Source organism: Ursus americanus, chromosome 2 (genome assembly GCF_024610735.1).
Source record: "Ursus americanus isolate L20-20 chromosome 2, mUrsAme1.1.p, whole genome shotgun sequence".
Taxonomy (NCBI): domain Eukaryota; kingdom Metazoa; phylum Chordata; class Mammalia; order Carnivora; family Ursidae; genus Ursus; species Ursus americanus.
Genome location: NC_142128.1, coordinates 16639936 through 16654947, shown reverse-complemented (window position 1 = coordinate 16654947; position 15012 = coordinate 16639936). Strand labels below are relative to the sequence as shown.

Genomic DNA, 15012 nt, shown 5'->3' with positions numbered 1-15012 from the left:
ACAGCCCCTCGTGGGGCGGCTGTGTCTCTCTCCACATGAGCAGGGAACAGGCAGGCTCAGAGAAAGGCGGACCTCACCCAGAGCCGTAGAGCTAAGAGGCCCTGCTGCTGGCTTCTGAATTTGGGTCTAGTCTGACTCCAAAAGCCCGTGCTAGATGCCCCCCACCCCGCTTCCTGGGGGTGAGGAGAGCTGGGAGAGGGAAGGAGAAACTGTTCACAGTGGCTCTTGCCCACAGAGAGCTCAGAGTCAGGTAGGAGAGGCCAAGCTCTCGTGTACACAGAATCAGTGAGTTATGGCGGGAGGACCCATGGGGTCACCAGTTGGATTTTCTCATTTACAGAAAAGGGGATGAAGGCTGAAAAGCGGAGTAGCTTTCTCAAGTTGGCTCAGTGAGAGGAGGACAGGGACAGTGACTGAGCCAAGGTCTCTGGTGCTTTTGAACGCAAATGCCAAACACAATGATATTGTCTGAAGTGCGGTACGAAATTAGAGCCAGGAAAGGTGATTTGGGTTGGAGGAGAGATGGAAGAGTCCACGGAGAGGTAGGGGCTTGAACTGGGGTCTGGAGAAGGAGGGGGTTCAGATAAGGGCCAGGGAGGAGGAAGGATGTTCTCAGGAGAGAGAATGGCGTAGGCCAAACGAAGCGGCAAGCAGGTGTGTGGTGGGGGGACAGCGGGCAGGTCTGGACATGGGGAGCTGTGGGCCTGACCCTTGTGGGCAGCAGGGGCCATGGGCGGATTCCGAGCGGGTAGGTGGCAGGATCAGACAGTAACATTAGGAAGGTCATTGGAAGGATGGCATGGAGAGGAAGGCAGAGGCTGGTGCCGCTATGTGGGAAATGAAGGGTCCACAGACCCTCGTGAGGTGGGGACGCTGTGCGGCAGGGGGCACACAGCTGCAAAGGCCCATCCACCTGGGCTCCAGGCCCGGCCCGCCACGGCAGGACGCTGGGCAACAGACTGACCCCCTCCACGAGCCTTACTTTCCAAAGGGCAACAGCAGAGCGCTGGAAGGTTACACGAGAGCATGCCTGCGTGGTCCCTGGGGGTCCCTCAGAGGCTTCCCCTGGCCCGGGCCCCTGCCCTGCTGGAGACTGGGTCCTTGTCTCCTCCTCTTTCTACCTCTGCTCTTCCCTCTCTCCACAGCAAGGAAAACTCCACACTGTATGTCAGCTTCACCCCCAAGGGTCCCAAGAACCAAACTGTCAAACACTTCTACCAGGTACGAGCCTCCGTGTGAAAAGGCCCTTCTGGGTCACACAGTTTTCAGCCCCATCCCGAGGACCAAGGCTGCAGAGACACAGCCCCATCCTCAGCGAATCCAGGGCCCTCGGCCTCATCCCGTGGGCCTTTCTAGAGAGCCTCACAGCCTCCCCTGAAGTGCCTCCCCAGCTCCTTTCCAGCACCAGATACTTTGTGGGATCGAACTTGAGAGCCGGAAGCACTCGGAGAGAGAACCTAGATTTTCACTCAAACGTTCAATGCGCCACTCTTCCAGCTAGATGCTGGGGCAGCAGTTCAGTCGGTCAGGGCCCCTGGCCACTCCCCCGACCCAGTTCTGTGTTTGGTGCTTTATATATGTGGCCCCCTGTGAGTCTCACACCAACCCGTGGGAGCCCCAGAAGGCAGAGGCGTGGCCATTCCCAGCGTACAGGTGAGAAAGCCACAGCACAGAGAGGGTTACCAGGTTACACAGCTACTAAGGGGGAAAGGTCAGATTCCAGCACTTACTTGAGTACCAAAATTCATGTGTTTCACCTCTAAGTGAATGATCTGTCACTTCTCGTGCCGTAGGCTCGGGGCTGTAATAGCAATCTTCATTGTGGGAACAAAGAAGAGGGAGGCCAGCCCCTGAGTCTCGAGGAGTCTAGGTTCTTTTAGAGGTAACCTCAGAGAGAGGAGTAGCCATTGACTGAGCCAAGGGCAGTCTCGTTTTCCTGTGGGGGAAACTGAGGCCCCAAAGAGAAACTGTCTTCGCCCAAGGCCGTGCTGGCGTCAGGGAAGCCTGGGGCAGAAGCCGAGCAGGAAAGGGACCCCAGGCAGGTAACCCCTTTAGAACAAAGGCTGGAGCCGTCTCACTTGGATATGATGATGGAGGAGAGTGGCCCCTGGGGAGGTCAGATGCCCATTTGCATAGAGAATGGCCAGTAGAGTTGGTTTCTAGTGCTGTTCACTGGGAGGCCTCTGGGTTCCTGAAGGAGGTTGGCAGACTAGTCCTTTGACCAGCAGAATAGTGGGGAAGACTTGAACAGGCATGGACCCAAGCCCCAACTCTACCACTCCATCTCTGTGTGACTGTGGGCCAAGGGCTTAACCGTCCATGCCTCGAGTCCCTGCTGTGACAAATGGCGTTTGGAACGAGAACTTGCAGGTGTCGTGAGGTTGAAGTGGGTTACTTACTCCCTGTGGAGTGCTTGGCCCACTGCCCGGGGAGTGGAGGTTGTTAATGACTGAGGCGGGAGTTGTGCCCCAGCCTGGAGATTCCCCAGCCAATGCGGAAGCCTGCTTCGTTTCTTGCCCCACTCCTCTGGGGACCAGCTCAAACCCTTTGCGCTCCCCCTTCCTCCCCCCACCCCATTTCTCTCTCTCTTTCTCTCTCTCTCTCTCTCTCTCTTTCTCTCTCTCTCGGGATAGTCATCAGGGCCAGATGGCTCCAGCCGCCTCCAGCCACCCCAGCGCCCTCCAGCCCTCGAGCTAAGCATTTGGCTCCCTGCTGCCTGGCCCGCCACGCAGCCACTCTTGCTAAGGGTCCTGACGACCTCTGTTCTAACTAAACCCACCTCTGCATGGAACACTGGTGATCTTTCCCTCTTGCCCGAAGCTGTCCTGTTAGGCCTTTTTTCCACAGGGAGGTCAGCTCGGGTCTGTTGTAAGCTCCAGTGAGAGCTGGGCGGCCGGCCCATGGGGTCTTCGTCCTCACGGTGTCCCTCTCCCCTGGCCGGTCAGGTGCAGAGGCTTCAGCCAGACCTGAAATCTTCTTGAAGCTCTGCCCTTTCAAGCTGTGTGGCTTTGGGCAGTTTACTTCACCTCTCTGAGCATCAGTTTTTCAGTCGGTAAAATGGGGATGATAATAGCTCCTACTTTATGGGGCTGTTAGGAGGGAAAAAGTAAGACGATGCATGTGGCTGCTCTTAGCGTCGTTCTCACCATCATCCAAGGAAGGCGATAGAGCGCAGCCATTCCAGTCCCTGGAGGCCCAGCCTGGGCTCAAATGCCAGCTCTGCTCCCCGATCACTTCGGACAAATGAGTCTCCCTGAGCCCCAGTCCTCCCCTCCATGAAATGGGGATGACAGTGCTCCCCGCCACATTGGAAGCCCCAGAGAAATCCGAGAGATCCGGCATTCAGTGAGAACCACAGGACGCCCAGGGCGCTGAGTGTCCCGAAAATGGTGATTGTTCTTACCTGTGTCTCCCCACGCGCCCCGTCTTCACGCCGCCCTGGCCACAGCTGCTGCTCCTCGCTGGCTCCCCTGCCCGCCCCACATCAGACCCGCTCAGGGTGCCTCTCTGCCCACAGTCCGAGTCCCCCTCCCAGCTCGCAGCTCCGCACTGTGACCCCCTGCTCCCCCAGCGCGCCGGGCCCGCGGCCCGCCGGGATGTCTTCCTAGCGTCTTTTTGGGCCTTTTAACAGCCCTATGATAGAATGAGATACAAGTCACAGTCCATATGATTTACCTGCTGTTTTAAAAAAGATTTTATGTATTTATTTCAGAGGGAGAGAGAGATGGGGGGAGGGGCAGAGGGAGAGGGAGAAGCAGACTCCCTGCTGAGCAGGGAGCCCAAAGTGGGGCTTGATCCCAGGACCCTGGGATCACGACCTGAGCCGAAGGCAGCTGCTTCACTGACTGAGCCCCCCAGGAGTCCCTCGATTTACCCACACTGATTGATTGATTGATTGATTGGTTTACCCACTTTTAAAGTGTACAGTTCAGGGACCCCTGGGGGGCTCAGCCCCTTAAGCACCTGACTTCAGCTCAGGTCATGACCCCAGAGTCCTGGGATGGAGCCCTGAGTCGGGTCCCCTGCTCAGTGGGGAGTCTGCTTGTCCCTCTGCCCCTCCCCCTGCCTGTGCTCCCTTTGTCTCTCTCTCTCTCTTAAGTAAAGCAAATCTTAGGGAAAAAAAATAAAGTGTATAGTTTAGTGGCTCTTAGTATATTTGTGAAGTTGTACAACCGTCACCACAATCTAATTTTAGAAGATTTTCATTGTTCCAGAAAGAACCTTTATGCAGGGGAGGAATCCTACAGTATGGGGTCTTTGTGACCGGCTTCCATTGAGTTCCCTTGGTGTTTTCGGGGGTCATCCACATTGGAGCCCAAGCCAGTGCTTTTTTACTCTTTTTTATTGCCAGGGAATGTTCCATTGTGAGGTAGGCCGCGTTAGATTTGTCCGATCGTCGGCTGGCGGACATCTCGGTGGTTTCCACTTTTTGGCTTTTATCCACTGTGCTGCTTGACCGTTGCCGTGCGAGGTGTGGTGTAGACACGTTTTATCACGCTTGGGTCTACACCTAGGAGTGCGGTTGCTCCTCTTGGGGCTTTGTCTCAACGTGTTCCAAAGTGTATCACTTTCCCCCAGGCCAGCATCACCTCAGGGGTGCTCAAAAGCACCCCTTTCCTCAAGCCAAACTTCCAAGTCTGGGTGAATGTGTCCTTCCTCCGTGCCGCCCCCCCCCCCACCTCCGCAGCTTCTGTTCTGTGTTCTCTGGTCTCCTGGGCCCCCCTGCTGTCCAGACTCGGGTGCCTCGTCTTCTTGCAGCTGTTGGCACAGGCTCCCCGCCTGGACCTCGGCTTGCCTTGCCCCCTTCTTTCTGCTCTGGGCCTGCCCAGAGGGAGCCCCCGGAGCCTGCCCTCCTCAGCTATCTTCCGTGACTCACCATTGCTTAGTTGAGGGTCCCCTGATTTCTGGCCTTGGGACTCCTGGGCACATAATCTCACCCCAAGTCTCCTTTCCAGATGTATGTCCTACCTCTCCGTCCCAGGCCCCCGACCTGCCACCGTGTCACACTCACCTGCCCCTGTCCTGACTCCCCGCATTTTTGCTTCCCGGTGCCTTCCCCCATCTCCGTCTGTTCCACGGTTAAATTCAAATGCTGCCTCTGACGTCAGACCTTTCCAGGTTAACGTACCTGATATTTTGCGAGCATCCACAAATGTTTGTCGAGTGACTAATGGTAGAGCCTCTCCAACCGGGTATGAATTTCCCTGCTTGGCCTCCCTGAGCCGTTCGGAGGTACTGCTCGAGTCACTTTCTTCTCTGCTTCTGGGTCTTCCTGCCCTCGCACAGTTGGCCCTTTCATCTAGAGGGTACTTGGACTTGTTCCCTAAATCACTCCAAGGCCCTCGCCAAAGTGAGTCCTTCCCAACCTGCATTGTGCAGGCGGTTTTCACATCCATCCTTGTTAAGCACCCTTCGTTCTTTCTTTCGCTCTTTCAAACAATGACTTTTCTGGAGGCCTGCTGTGTGCTGCGTACTGTGTCAGGCAGCAGGGACTTGCCAGCGAGAGAAGCCACAGCTGCTGTCCTCACGGAGCACGCTGTCCGCGGACAGACAGACCCAGCTGCTTTGCCGTCTTGCTGGGGACATGGAGCACTGTGGGGACACACAGCGGGGGGAGCCTCCCTCCCCTTGGGGAGTCAGCCGAGCCATCAGAGATGCTGCTTGAGCGGTACCTTGCCGGGTGTGCGAGGGTGTGCCCCGTGGAGAAGGCCCAGAGCCACACGTAGCCCACGCTGGCACTTCGAGGACGAGCTGTCCTTGCCCGGACCTCAGCCAGGGAGGGCTGCCTCTGGAGGGGCGGTTGGAGGGGCGGCTGGCATTTAGGGCTCTGCGGTCCTTTGTCCTCTGTCCTAGGTGAGGATTCAGCCTTCCGTCTACGACCACAACGTGCCTGCCCTGGAGGCCTTGGTCGGGGTGCCAGGGCCTCACAGCGAGGGGCCCATCACACACAAGTGGGGCGTGGAGATGGTGAGTACGGCCCAGAGGAGGGAGAGACACTCAGGTCGGCGGGAGTGAGCTCACAAAGGAGTACAGGTGTGGGGGAAGGGAGCGAGGAGGGATGCATCGTGTTGGGCTCAGTGATTCTGAATCTCCCAAGAGCCCGGGGGAGTGAACCAGGTTGGCCCAGATGCGGAGAGCGGGGAGGGAGGCCACGTCCTGGCCTTAAGGGGCCAGTGTCCTCTCTCTGCTCCGGACTAACCGGAGACCCCGTCTCATCATTCCAGGTGCCTCCTGTGAGCTGCCATCCTGAGGATCTGGAGACGCTGCCCGGTGTGGCTGAGGTCAGGGCCCAGGAGCTCAGAAGTTGGGGTGGGGGCCACCAGAGTGCAGGTGGGCAGACAGGCCTCTCTGACCCCTGCTCTCTTCATTCTTGGCAGCCTTGTTTGCCCAGAACCAAGTTCCACTGCCCACTTGTCTTCAAGGAGGAGATCCTCGTCCAAGTGACCGGGACGGTGGAGCTGGTGGAAGAGATCAAGGTAGCCGGCGGCAGCGGACGCCGTGGCGGGGGAGCCCCAGGGCTGAGCAGCGGGCTTCCCCGCCAGATGGGCTTCCTGCATTTTTCCTTACTACCTGGCTGCAAAGCCCTGATATTTCCACAGCGGCAGGTGAAAGAGACCCGGGATCTGCTTGAAATTGGCAGGGCTGTCATCATGGGCCTATGCCGGTTCTTCTGGGTTCTCGGTAGGAAGTAGTGCCTTCTAGAAGTGGGCCGTGGGCTGTGAGGACGCGGCGGTAGACAACTCATTAGCCGCGGTGCACGCCCCCAGGGCCCAGTGTCCTCGGCTTCTCCCCCTCCGTCAAGGTGGGGTGCAGAAGTCAGCGGGCTCTGCTCCTTGTTCTCCCTGGCCTGACATCTCCCCCGCCGTTTCACAGGCCCCGTTCACGTTCAGCCTCTGCAGCTCCCTCTCCGTGTCCTTCGACAGCAGCAAGCACTTCCACCTCTACGGCAGCAACGCCTCCCTGGCCCAGGTATGGCTCTGCCTCTTCAGAAGCCTCGGGAACAGAGGTCAGCAGAGGCTCTGGGGAACCCCAGGGCAGAGCTAGAAGAACTAGAACCAGAAGCGGGAGGGCCCCATGAGAGGTCTGGGCTGGGCCCAGAAGGAAGAGCTTCCCCGCGCTCAGAGCTGCCGGCCTTGGCAAAGGCTGTGATGGAGGCCATGGGCTCCCCACCACCACGGGGACAAGCAGGCCACAGGGTCCCCCATCTGAGATGTGTCGGGCAGAGATCAATTTGATGGCAGCTCAGCAAAGGGTCGTCACCCCGTGCCCACTCTGAACATGACGGGGGAAGCGCTCGGGAAAGCGCTCAGGAAAGTGCTCGAAGCCCAGTGAGGAGCAGCAAGGAGTGAGTGTGGGGGCCCAGGCCACCCAGGAGGAGGGCGGCTTACAGAGCAGGAAGCTCGGAGCAGGGGAAGGGAAGCTGTACCTGAGAGCAAAGCCTAAGCCAGATTCTGGAAGGTTTTGTGTGCTGAGCTGAGATTCTGGCATTTTCTTCTGGGCCTCGAGGAAGCCATCTCAGAGCTGCCGGTGGGCCGTGTGCATGTTGGCCAGCTCGCTCGGGTGGCAGCCCGAGGAGGTTCACTGGGGAGAGGCGTCCGGGCCAGCCTGGCGATGTCGGGAGGCAGTCCCGACCAGAACTCGAAGACCCAGCCATTCACAAGCATGTCAGAGGTGCGAGAGCCTTCCCCTTACACCCCCGTCTCTCCTCCTCCAGGTCGTCATGAAGGTGGACATCGTCTATGAGAAGGAAATGCTCTATGTCTACGTGCTGAGCGGCATCGGGGGGCTCTTGCTGCTGCTGGTGATTTTCGCCGTACTCCACAAGGTGGGAGCTTCTGCGAGCCACGGGCCTGGCCGAGACAGCCAGGCTGGGGAAAGGGGTTTTGCAGGAGTCAGGGCGGAGAATATCGAGATCAGGGAGCGGGAAACCTAGAGGCGGCCTCAGCCCACTCCCTCCTTCTACCCATAAGTCTCAGGAGGCCCAAAGAGCAAGCGAGACTTCCCCCAGCCCTCCACCAGGCACTGGCAGGGCCAGGACTGGGTACCCAGGGAAGGAGGGAGCACCTACGTCTCAAGGGCGGGGCACTGGGACCCAGAGAGACATACCACAGACATGCTGTTTGCCTTTGGGGGGCTCACAGTCTAATGGGGGAGACAGGTGCACACGTGATAAGGGCTCCACTCAAGGGCCTGTGTACTGGAGCCTCCCTTTGGCTGGGGGAGTCCGGGAGGGCCTCCCAGGAGAGGAGGCATTTGAGTTGGGACTGGAAGGAGGAGTCACCAGGTGAAGAATGCGGAGGGCAGATGTTCTGCATGAAACCCACAAATATTCCAGAAAAAGACAACACAGAAAGTCGGTTTCTTCCCGCCGCACTCCCAGAGGCTTGTCTTTAACGACCGTTTCGTTTCTGTTCTTCCAGATTCTAATTTTGTTGTTTAAACATGTGTATGCATGTGAGCATGAGAGAGGCAGAGAGAAAAGTCAGTGTCCGTGTCTATAGAAAACATAAATGGAAGGCTCCCAGATAAACTGCTTGGGGGCTTGTATTTCCCCCCGGTTAGTCTCTCTCTTGTCTCTGGCTGTCAGCACGATCACACCCACCTCTTGCTCTCCGACCTGCCGGTTTGCTGCCGCCTGGGTGCCCCACCTTTTTTTAAACAAGATCCCCACTGATGAGCATTCAGATTGTTTGTAATTTCTACCTATTTTTTTTTAAGATTATTTATTTGAGAGAGAGAGAGCAGAGCGAGCAAGAACATGAGTGCGGGGAGGGGCAGAAGGAGAGGGAGAAGCAGGCTCCCGGCTGAGCAGGGAGCCCGATGCGGGGCTCGATCCCAGGACCCTGGGACCATGACCTGAGCCAAAGGCACACGCTTAACCGACTGAACTACCCAGGTGCCCCTAATTCTATCCATTTTAAACAGTGACCAAGAAAGGCTCTTGGCTCCCACATCTTTGCACATTTGTCCAAAACTTCTTTGGAATTAATTCCTGGAGCTGGAATGGCTGAGCCAAAGAATATACATGTTTTGAAGGCTAGAGTACGTGGCCCATTCTGAGCACTGGGTAAGCGCGGGCCCATGCTGTTAGTATTACTGGATATGGTCCCACCGCCCGCCCCCAATATTGGCCCATGACGTTTTCATGAGCCTAAAGAATGAGCTGTTAAACGGACAGCTCTTCAGCATATCGCCAGGAAGCCGGCGTGGCAGGTGCCCTCGGCCCATGCCTGCGGCGGGCACCACGCATCCGTGGCACGCATGACACATTCCCGTGCAGGGTGCTTTCCTGCTTTGCCAAGGCCCACTGGTCCAGAGTGTTCCGTGGACTTCCCTCACTCCAGTTTTGTCTTCCTGCAGTTTGGCTTCTTCAAACGGAACCTGAAGGAGAAGATGGAGGCCAGTGCCGAAGCTTTCAGTGGGCTCCCTCTAGAAGACTCAGAGGAGCCAGTGTCCGGGGAAGAGGCTGGGGACCCGGGCTGCCTGGAGCCCCTGCACGAGGAGGAGGCCCAGGATGCAGGCACCAAAGACTGAGGCCCAGGCCCGCCGCAGAGGGCCCGGGGCTGGACTCAGGAAGCCCGGCGCCCCTCCGCCTCTGCCTGTGTCTTGCCGTGCGTCTTCGGGCAGGTTGCTGCCCCCGCCTAGGCGTCAGGGTCGCTGTCTTGAACCTGGAGCTCACTGGTGCCTGCCTGCTCTGCGGGCTCATGCCCAGGGCCCATGAGGGCTGGGCCGGGCAGGCTCCAGACAGCAGGCCTTGTCGTGATCAGCGGGCTCGGGCTTCCCCCGGGCCTTCTTAGTATCCTCCCCTGGAAGAGACTACCTGATCTAAATTTGGAAAAACTGTCATCTCAGGACCTAGCGACACTCCCAGCCCTCCCACCCACCTGCCCTTGGATGTCCCTAGAGGCCTCAGACTCCCCGAACCTTGCCCTTCGCTCCCTCCTGCCTGGAGCCCAGTCTGCTTTCCATTGGCTGCCAGGGAGCGAATGTGACCAGTGTCACCGCGTGGCTGCTGAGAGGCCCTTACTCTGTGGCTGGAGACTAAGTGCCTTAGCAGGCCTTCCAGAGTCTGCAAGGGACCCTGAACTTGCCCGTGCTGAGTCGGGCCCCTGTCGCCCTCCGGGTCTCCTCCAGAAGCTCGCTGCCTCCCTTCCCGAGCTCCAGCTACACCGGCCTTCCTCGCCAGCCAAGCTCCTTCCTGCGTCTCTGCCTTCACCCAGACTGCTCCCTCTGCCTGGAACATTCCTCCCCAGCCCTCTCCCTGGCTGACTCTCACTCAGCTTGGGTAGCACCGCCTCAGGGCAGCCCCCGCCCCCCACCCCCGCCCCAAGGGGGTCCCCACATTACGCAGCTCACCCTAGCCTGCGTTTCCCTCACAGCGCGGCCCCCAGCTACTTGGCATTCATCTCCCAGCTCCAGCCACGGACTCCACGGGGGAAGGGACCCCACCCATCGTGTTCACCTCGGTGACATCACAGAGCCCGATGCAGGAGGCGCCTGACACAATTTCACCAAACTAGTGAGGGTGCCCGTGGGAAGAGGGAGGAAACGTTTGGGGGGGCCCATGGCATCCCCGCCCTTCCAGGCTCGGTCTTCCCCGGGCTCCCGCCTCCTCGCCGCGCAGCCCGCATCGGACGCCTCGCGCCCCAGGGCGGCCCCCACGGGAGGCTGAGAGCTCAAGGCGCAGGCCGCGTCTGTCCACCTGGCTCCCGGTGCCAAGAGCAGTCCCCACCTGTGTTCACCCAATAAAGGTGACAGTCTGTCCAGGCTTGTGATGTTTCTATGCTGGTGCCCCATTGCAGCCTGGCTCAATTCAAGGAACATTTCCTTCTCGAGCCTTTCTCTAAGTGGGACCCAGACAGTTGGCTCTTTTTTTCTTTTTTTTTTTCTTTCTTTCTTTTCTTTTTTCTTTTTTTGTTATGACAACGCTCAGAGACGGACCTGTATGAGGCACTGATAATTCATTAAGGTGTAAGGAAGGATAGACCCTCCCTGGCCTTTTTTTTTTTTTTTTAAACAACAATTGGTGAGGCTTGATCCTGAGGCCCCCAGCTTGAGGAGGGACAGAGGGGACTCATCGCTGCTGCCCTCTTGTGGTCAGTAGAACCCCGGGGTTGGGTGCGGGGACAGGGGGCAGAATACGGAGTATTTCTCAGGCCAGCTCTCTGGGTCCAGCCCTGGGAGCTGAGAAGCAACATTTGGTCTCCCAAGCAGTGACCTTGGATGGCTCCCTTCTGCCTACAGGGGAGTAAGCGAACCTTCTCGAACCTGGCACACAAGGCCCAGAACAGTATCTCAAAGCCTGCCGGCCTCTTCCACCTCATCAACCCCCTTCTGGTCCAGCACACAAGGAACCCATGGGGCTGGCTCATAAGGAAGACCTCAGGAAGGAAGAAGTGAGGCCCGTCTTCTCAGAGAGGGAGGAAAGAATGTTCTAATGGCCAGGAATATCACAGAAATGTTAAAAGTACAAGAAGTTAGCTGTGGGCCTCTGAAGCCTGTCGGCTTCTATGGATTCGTGCAGTATTTCTTGAAAGCTCTGTCCCAAGGGCACAGCTATGAATGTGACAGACAAGTCCCTGCCCCCAGAAACGTCACCCCAGCGGGAAAACAGAGCGAAAACGTAGAAATGTGATTCCAGGTGGCGAGGGGGTTGTGAAGGAGAAACAAGCAGGATAGCAGGTTGGAGAGTGATGGGGATGGTCCTCTCACACCGGTGGTGCTCTGTGACACACATGCAAAAAGGGAATATTTTCATCGGGTTGGGAGCAAAATAGCACGAAAATCTGGGAGGTTCATTTCGGGAAGAGACCTGCCCTCTTCCCACCCAGGAGTCTCTATCCCAACTCCCTTAACAGCCCCCGTCCTCAAATACCTATATGTCCTTCCCCGCCTGTGTCTTCGCAAATGCTGTTCCCCTTGCCAGCCTATCCAGTTCTACCGCCTTTCTATCCTTTAAAATCTTCCTACTTCAAAGCATTTCCAAGCTTTTCTCATCTCAGTTCCCAGGCAAAATGAGCCATTTCATCTGCACTTCATACCCCATCAGAGCACATAACACTGACTGTGTGGGCTCCTCTCTCAAGACTGGGAGGCTTAGAACGCAGAATCCAGTCTTCGCTTACTTGTCTTACCGACGCTGACCCCTCACCGGGGCTGGCCACAAAGAAGACGTTCAAAAAAGTGTTTGATTCAGTGGCCTTCCCGTGTTTTACTCTCAAGACCCCTTTATACTCTTAAAAGCTGAAGATCCCCAAAGGGTTCTATGTATTGGTGTTTATCCAATTAGAAATTAAAATGGAGAGAAATTCAAAACATATGGACACCCAAGCCCCCATGGCCCACAAGCCATCCTATGTTCTCACAGGCCGTGTAGCCTCCAGAAAACACCATCCTCGTGGCACAAAGTGAAAAAGTAACACTTTAGTATCGTTGGGGAAATAGTCACAACTACTCGGCCGTAGGCTTGAGTCCAGGCTCTGAGGCTTTGCAGCTGCGCCGTGTGGGGCCATTCCTTACCCTCTCTGGGACTCATTGCTTTATCTGTAAAATGGACATAATAACTGTATCTCCCTCTGAGCTGTTGTGAAACTGAGAGAACACTGGCACACCATCTAGAACTTTTAGGAGCACATCTGTGCTTGATACAGGTGGGGAATAGAAATGGTTTAGTTGTGGGGCGCCCGGCTGGCTCAGCGGCCGTGCAGGCGACTCTCGACCTTGAGGTCATGAGTTCAATCTCCACGTTGGATGGAGAGGTTACTTTTTTTAAAAAATGGCTTGGGGGCGCCTGGATGGCTCAGTCGTTAAGCGTCTGCCTTCGGCTCAGGTCATGATCCCAGGGTCCTGGGATCGAGCCCCGCATCGGGCTCCCTGCTCAGCCTGCTTCTCCCTCTCCCGCTCCCCCTGCTTGTGTTCCCCCTCTCGCTGCCTCTCTCTCTGTCAAATAAATAAAATCTTCAAAAGTAAATAAATAAAATCTTCAAAAGTAAATAAATAAAAATATAAAAATAAAAATAAAAAACTGGCTTCGTTGTGCAGGATGGTGTGGTCCAAGCAGCACACTGGACCGCAAGTCAAAAGACCTGGCACTGGAGTCCCAGTTCTTACCGTGACCTTGAGAAGGATGCGTGCCCTTCCTGGGCTTGGTTTGCCCGAACTGGGGTCTGAAGTTACCTCAAGAGCTGTCAGGTGGAAGAGAGGGGTGGTGGCTGAGCACCTGAGCCCCCCTCCCTCGCCACGCACTTGACCTGCTTTAAATACTAAGGTTTATAAGTAGCATCTGGGCTACTTTATCAATTAAGCACCACAGGCACCGTGCCCGGGGCCTCCCGGCTTTCAATGGCCTACAAACACGTTTGGGAGCTGAAAAAAAAATTCAACTCCCAAGTATGAAAATTAAATTGTATAATTGAAATAAATGTTAAAGGAAGTGTCTCTAAATGTACTATGTCGGGTTGTCAAATGCAGTTCTATTTAACATCTGTAGTCACATACACGAACTCTACTAAATGTGGAGTATTTTAATAGTTGCAATTATGTGTGGTTGGGTATGTGTACAAAAATGTGCATAAAGTTTACAAAGGTCTTTAAAAGACCAGGAGATTTTACTTGAAAAATAATGTTCTACATCCAAAAACAATGAAAACTTTAAAAAAACACCAAACACAACCAAACTATGTTGGACTACGTGATTTCTTTTTTTTTTTTTAAGATTTTATTTATTCATCAGAGAGAGAGAGAGCACAAGCAGGGGGAGTGGCCAGCAGAGGGAGAAACAGGCTTTCTGCTGAGCAGGGAGCCTGACACGGGGCTCGATCCCAGGATCCTGGGATCAGGACCTGAGCCAAAGGCAGATGCATAACTGACTGAGCCACCCAGGCGCCCCGAACTATGTAATCTCTAAGGCTCCTTCTAGAGCTTGCAGAACGTAAGAGGCTGGATTGAAATGTCCCTGGAGAAGTTATTTGCTCTTGACGAGTTATAAGGCCCTGAGGATGGGTGTGGGGCTTGCCCTTGCGGAGCCATGGTTCCCCACCTGCCGGTGTGGCCGAGCCGCTGGGACTGATGGAGCCGGGCAGGCGTGGTCTGAATGTCTCACCTGCCTTCTGTCCACGGAGGAAGCAGGTCAGAGCTCTGTGAACTCATTTTTCCTTATCCCTGAAGCAGAATGAAAAAATCCTTGCAGGGCCATCGGGCCCTTACGAGCATTCATCTCAAGACGTTCCTGGCAGCTGGGTGATTCCCCAGGGTGGGGCCAGTCCTACTCAGCTAAGGTCAAGGCAGGCCACACCCCAGGATCCCAGACTCCCCGCTGGCACCGACTCTCCATTGTTTCCTGAGAGCCAAGTATTAGGAGGGCTGAGGCTCAGACAGGAAAGAAAAGTAGGATAAAGGCGGGGTGGGAGCAGGGTGATCCCCGTAGGCCCAGGGGTCCTAAAAAAGAGGAGGGGTGTGGCCAATCAGGCCCAGGCTGGTGGGTGGGTCTGAAAGGCTGGAGTTGTCTAATCCTCGCACTGGGCCCCCTGTGTGCCCCCTACAGGTGGGGCCGGGACTGCAGGGACCCTCTGTGGTTCTGGTCACTGGGGGTCTGCACAAAGTGATGGCTAGAGGTTCCGGCTGGGGAGGGGATAGGAGGGTGGCACAGCTAGACGCTGGGAGCCAGAAAGAGATGGAACACAGGCTCTATGCTTGGCTATGAGAACAGGGTCTGTTCTCTGGACCAAGGACAGACCCTCTGTGTTTGGTAAAAGGGATATATATCCCACGAAGTCGAAGGCTTTCTCACACCTCCCACACTGAGCTCCCTCTGTGTTTGTGCAGGATTCAAAGCATGAGACAAAACCTGGGGCCATGTGGGCAGGTCATGTCTCCTGAGGATCAGATTTTAAGATTCCAGGGAAACTTGCAACATAAAAGTGCTTCCCAGACAGGACCCTATGGCTTCACTGGCTGCGTGTACTTATCACTGAGTGTCTCCCACTGCCCATGCACACATTTTAAGGACGAATC

The 15012-nt window shown here is 56.1% G+C and overlaps 1 protein-coding gene across 1 annotated transcript in view; it reads left to right on the top strand.

Annotated features, from left to right (window-relative positions):
- The window catches only part of ITGAL (integrin subunit alpha L), a 39504-nt gene extending 28740 nt beyond the window's left edge, over positions 1–10764 (top strand). Inside the window, exons 25-31 of the mRNA XM_045785998.2 lie at positions 1146–1221; positions 5854–5967; positions 6225–6281; positions 6378–6476; positions 6874–6969; positions 7715–7825; positions 9361–10764. Coding sequence (XP_045641954.2) covers positions 1146–1221; positions 5854–5967; positions 6225–6281; positions 6378–6476; positions 6874–6969; positions 7715–7825; positions 9361–9534 — 727 coding nt within the window. The 3' untranslated portion in view covers positions 9535–10764. The remainder of the gene's footprint in view (positions 1–1145; positions 1222–5853; positions 5968–6224; positions 6282–6377; positions 6477–6873; positions 6970–7714; positions 7826–9360) is intronic.
- The last annotated feature ends 4248 nt before the right edge of the window (positions 10765–15012 follow it).